This window comes from Haplochromis burtoni, unplaced genomic scaffold (genome assembly GCF_018398535.1).
Source record: "Haplochromis burtoni strain Fernald_Lab_line unplaced genomic scaffold, NCSU_Asbu1 Contig_3904, whole genome shotgun sequence".
Classification (NCBI taxonomy): Eukaryota; Metazoa; Chordata; class Actinopteri; order Cichliformes; family Cichlidae; genus Haplochromis; species Haplochromis burtoni.
The window spans coordinates 1-5,273 of record NW_024586265.1 but is presented as its reverse complement, the minus strand read 5'-3'; the positions used below and the strand labels follow the sequence as shown (position 1 = coordinate 5,273).

The following is a 5,273-nucleotide window of genomic DNA, read 5'->3' as shown; positions in this document are numbered from 1 at the left end:
CACAGTGCACTGTGGCAAGTAAGCAAGCTAGAAGACTGGCAAAGTTATGGAAGCAACACATTAACAAGAGAATTCTGAGTAAAACCAAAGTTACTTTCCCTAGTAAATAATTACTCTGAAAATAACGAGTAACTTGAAGTAACTGAGTTACTTTTGATAGAAGTAACTAGTAATGTAACTAAGTTACTAATTTAAAGTAACTTACCCAACACTGGTGATGACTGACTGGTCTGTAGACCTGTGTTACTGGGACTTTAGTCGCCATTTTTCCTGCAAGTGCCCTCAATGTCCTGCAAGCACTCAAAGCAACACTTTTTCCTAATGACTGGCTGAGTTGCACATCAGTCTCTAGGCCAGTGTGACTGGGGCCTTATTCACTTGATCCTACATTCACACTATGACTGTCCTATGTCCAAAATGCCAAACAAGTTAATATGATATGGTTATCCTCTGTGTGTCTGCAAAACAAATCCTCTGTGTGCTTTTTCAAACATTTAAGCTTAGAGAAGTTTTTTGATCACAGATGTTATACTTCTACCACCATCTTTTATGTTATGGAATTCTATAGATTTCAATTGAGTGTCATGTTGCTGACTTATTATGTCTCTGGTATTAGGGCACAACCATCGATTACCCATCGGTTACAAATTCTTTACATTTCGAAAACCCATATGTCTTTTATTAAAAGTAATAAATTATGAAGAATAAATACCAAAAACATTTGCCTTTTAACAATTTATTACTAAAAATATGTAAATGTTTGTATATAAAGCTGACAAATTTCATGGGCGCAATGTCAATAGCTCAGAGTTGGTGTTCAGTTGAAGCGAACTCTCCGCATGGAGCCAATGGTGCTGTTCTGGCTGCCCCAGTCAGAGAAGTTGTTGTAATCACGCTTCTCCAGGATGTAGTGGGGTCCTCTGTAGTTGGGCTCCTGATACACCACCCACCTGTATACACAGAGGAAGGTTAGATCTCTGGTAGGATACTAGTTACACTGCTCAAAGTCCAAAGGCTTCACTCGTTTAATCACTCACGCTCCTCCGAGCACACGAATGGAGGCTACTCTGTTGAGGCTGTAGCGGCTCATAAGGTTGGGGATGTCATCCTGGAGCTCCATCTTCTTACCAGAGAAACCAGCTCGTTCAAACAGCTGAGCTCTGGCAGGGTTGTTGTCCTAGAAGTCACAGAAATACACAACTGTTGAGTGTATGTGTGTGTGTGTTTTTGAATGTATTTGTTTAATGGCTCCTGCATTTTTGGATAAGCTATACTGCTGTTGAAATCGAAAGTTTTAATCATATTGGATTACTAATTACTTTAAGATAACATGAAACTTTGGAGACTGAGATAAATGTTATGTACTGGCTAATGACCTGAGGTGGATTACATTACACTACAACATACACGTTCAATCAGCAGATAAGGTGCTAAAACAGCACTCCAGTCCAGTGGTTCACAATTGTCCATCTATAACCTATAAACAGGAAGAACCTAAGTTATTTTGATCAACTCATATCCTTCAGAAAGAACATTAAAAATATTTACAATTGCTTTGATTTACTTGTGTAATATTGCTAAAATCAGAAACACCCTGAAAAGCTGCTTCATGCATTTATTACTTCTAGGCTGGATAATGTACTTCATTATCAGATTGCTCTAAAATCTCCCTTAAAAGCCTTCAGGTGATTGAGAACACTACAGCAAGAACTACAGAGACCATATTTCGCCAATTTTAGCTTCCCTTCATTGGTTTCCTGTTAAATTTAGAATTAAATTTCAAATCCTTTTTCTCACATACAAAATCCTAAATAATCAAGCCCAGTCATATCTTAAAGAGCTATAGGACTGTGCTATGTGAACACGGCACTTTGTTGTCAGACTGCAGGCTTACTGGTGCTTTCTAGAGTTTTAAAAGTAGAATGGAAAGCAGAGCCTTCAGCTATTCGACTTCTTTAGATTTGGCTCCCAGTTTGGATTCAAGAGACATGCACTCTCTCTACTTTCAGGATTAGGCTCAAAACTTTCCTTTCGATACAGCATATAGTTAGGTCTGGATCACTTCTATTCTATTCTATTTATATAAATCACAACAACAGTCGCCTCAAGGTGCTTTATATTGTATCAAGGTGCTTTATATTGTAAGGCAGACCCTACAGTAATACATACAGAGAAAGGGGACTGAAGAAGAAAAACTCAATGCATCATGGGAATCCCCCAGCAGCCTACACCTATGGCAGCATACCTAAGGGAGGATGCAGGGTCACCTGATCCAGCAAAAAGGAAAATTTTTAGCCTAACCTTAAAGGCAGAGACAGTCTGTCTGCTGAATCCAAACTGAAGAGGGGCCTGAAAGCTGAAGGCTCACTGATCCATACGACTGGGCTCAGTGAGCCTGAACCATTCTTTAGTTATGCTGCAAAGAGGCTGTGGGGGCGCTTTCCCTGATACACTGAAGGTTTCTTGTTCGCTCATCTATTTTGACTCACTGTGTCTTTATACAACACAACTTACTGTATTTAATTAGCAGTTATTAAAAACTGACTCTCTCTCCCATAGTGTGTCTTTTGTCACTCGGTTCTCTTCTTTTCCTCCTCATCCCCAACCAGCGAGCTCAGATTTTCTGCTGGAGCTTTCTTCCTGTTAAAAGGAAGTGTTCACTTGCCACTGTTGCCAATTGCTTGCTTATGGGTGTCATGTGATTGCTGGGGATTTCTTTCCAACAATTTAGGGTCTTTATCTACCGCTGTGAGGCCACTGTTATTGTGAAATAACAGATAAAGTTAAAAGAAAAACAAATTGAAATTGAATTGAATTAACAGACAACCATTCCCACTTAAGCTGGTTAGCTGGTGTCTGTGGACTGAGAGAACCAGCACACTGTTGTTAAGGCTGATTTCTTCTTTTGTAAGTTTTCTTCTAATGCTGCAATTTTTTAAATACAAATTTGTAAAATGGTGAGACAAAGTGCCGCTGAATACTGGAGTATATCTTTAGAAATAACCACAGATAAAATCTTTTTAGTATGACTTTTGCTAAACCAAAAAATATTAAAACATTATGTATTAGAATAATCAAAGTGTAATTACTTTAAATTACTTATTATGTAACTATTAAGCTGCTTTTTTGTTCATCACAAAGTTAGCTCAATATACATTATTTACCAACACATTGTCTTTGGATGTAGAAAAATACCATCTTCTATGACATTAGCACTGTGCATTAGTCATTCTTCACAAAAACAAGTAAAATGTCTGCATAATTATTAAGACCAAAACAATCTGTTTTAATCCTGGAATCCACCATAAATAGCTCTGATGTATTTCTGTAAACTATTTTATCTCTTTTATTCAGTTGCTTGTCAGCAGTACAGCAGATATGGAGCGCATACTGCATGTTGAGAGCGCTTCTTTAAAAAGGTCGACACAGAAGAAGATCTGTATGTTCTGTAGTGTGCGTTTCTGTGTTCCACCTGTTTGACAGCACGGACAGAGGAGATGTGGTCCCCTTGGGCACACCACCTATCGTAGCAGTTGTACTCGCCCCTGTCTGACATGTCCCATAGGTACTGACGTCCCCGGAAGTTTTCATGCTCATAACCCACCCATCTTTAAATGAGAAGAGAGAGAGTCAAAAATCAATGTGGCAAAGGCAAAAACAACAACAAAGCTAAAATAAAAACATGTTTGAAATGTTGTTTTAGATTCAAATAGGCTCTAAACAATGATTAAACATCATTTTGATTTCATTTGCTTTTAGTGTCTGTTTATTGAAGGCCGCAGATATACAGTGGTGTGAAAAAGTGGGCTAAATGGGCTTGTTTGCTGCCTCAGGAACTAGAAGAATTGCTGTGGTAATGTGGAACCATGAATTCTGCTATCACAACATCCCGAGAGGGAATGTCTGGCCATCTGTCTGGACCTCAAGCTGAAGCGCACTTGGTTTCTGCAGCAGGATCCAAAACACACCAGCGAGTCTACCTTTGAATGGCTGAAGAAAATTAAAATGAAGACTTGGAGTGGCCATATAGGAGTAGACTAATCAAAGTCCTGACCTGAATCCAACTGAGATGCTGTGGCATGTCATTAAAAAGGAGGTTCATGCTCAAAAACCCTCCAGTTTAGCTAAATTACAATAATTCTGTGAGGACGAGTAGGCCAAGATTTCTCCACACTGCTGTAAAAGACTCATTGCCAGTTATCGCAAATGCTTGATTGCAGTTGTTGCTGCTGGGGGTGGCCCAACCAGTTATTAGGTTTAGACAGCAATCACTTTTTCACACAGAGCTGTTAGGTTTGGATTTTTCCCCCCCTTAATCATAAACGCCTTCATTTAGAAACTGCATTTTGTGTTTACTTTGTCTAATGTTTAAATTTGTTTGCTGCTCTGAAACATTTAAATGTGATAAACATACAAGACATAGGAAAGTAGTTTTTCACACCACTGTAGATGCTTTCATCTGCTTTTTGGATAACCTTAGACAGCAGAGCGTGCATCAGTGGCCTGCTGCCTGTTTTAAGTAGACTTACGCTCCACTCTCCACCTGGACAGAGTTACATCTCTCTGGGAAGTTCTTGTCACTGATCCTGGTGCAGTCGGAGCTCAGGTCCAGCTTTCTGCCAGCAAAGTTTCGCTGTTCAAAAAGGGTCACCTGAGAGCAGCCGCAGCACAAAAATATGGTTACAGTTTACCCCAAACCAAAAAACATCAAACATAGGAAGTCTGCATGAAATGGAGGTATTCCTTATTAGGAGATATTTGACAAATATTACACATGTATACCAAGTTTTAGACTTTGTGGCAGCATAACCTGTCTGTGAGGCTCCTGTGTGAGTAGCTTTTTAGTCTGACATGAACACATCTTTCAATTTTTGAATATTTTATTGAGCTAATTGTAAACAAGCAGCTATTATCTGGCTGTCAGAACCATCTGAGGTTTTTGTACTGGGAATGGAAATTTTCACAGAAGACTGTCCGAAAATATTTGACTCAAATAAGCTGATTTTATAGAGGTTTCTGGCTTTTTTTTTATAACCACTTAATTCCTAAAGAAGCAAATTGTGGTTTTCGTGGGTTTTTTTTAGTGAAGATGCTAAACAACCAAGATGAAACAGACCGATTGATCAGTTTTACATAGAGATACAAAGTTCCGATAGAGCCAAAGGACAGACATTCCTCCCTGAATCCAGTTTTTATGCCAAGTCAAACTAAAATCTCCCAGGCTTCAGCTGTAAATGTAATTAATTATAATATAATTATAATTAATATATATA

At 38.7% G+C, this 5,273-nt stretch overlaps 1 protein-coding gene across 1 annotated transcript; it reads right to left on the bottom strand.

Annotated features, from left to right (window-relative positions):
• Window positions 1-720: 720 nt before the first annotated feature.
• crybgx (crystallin beta gamma X) lies at window positions 721-4,651 on the bottom strand (the record flags this gene model as incomplete). Its single annotated transcript, XM_005953359.3, is given in 4 exon segments — window positions 721-950; window positions 1,038-1,177; window positions 3,473-3,608; window positions 4,530-4,651. Coding segments are annotated over 4 exon segments (531 nt in total), but the record flags the coding sequence as incomplete, so codon positions are not given.
• Between the last annotated feature and the right edge of the window lie 622 nt (window positions 4,652-5,273).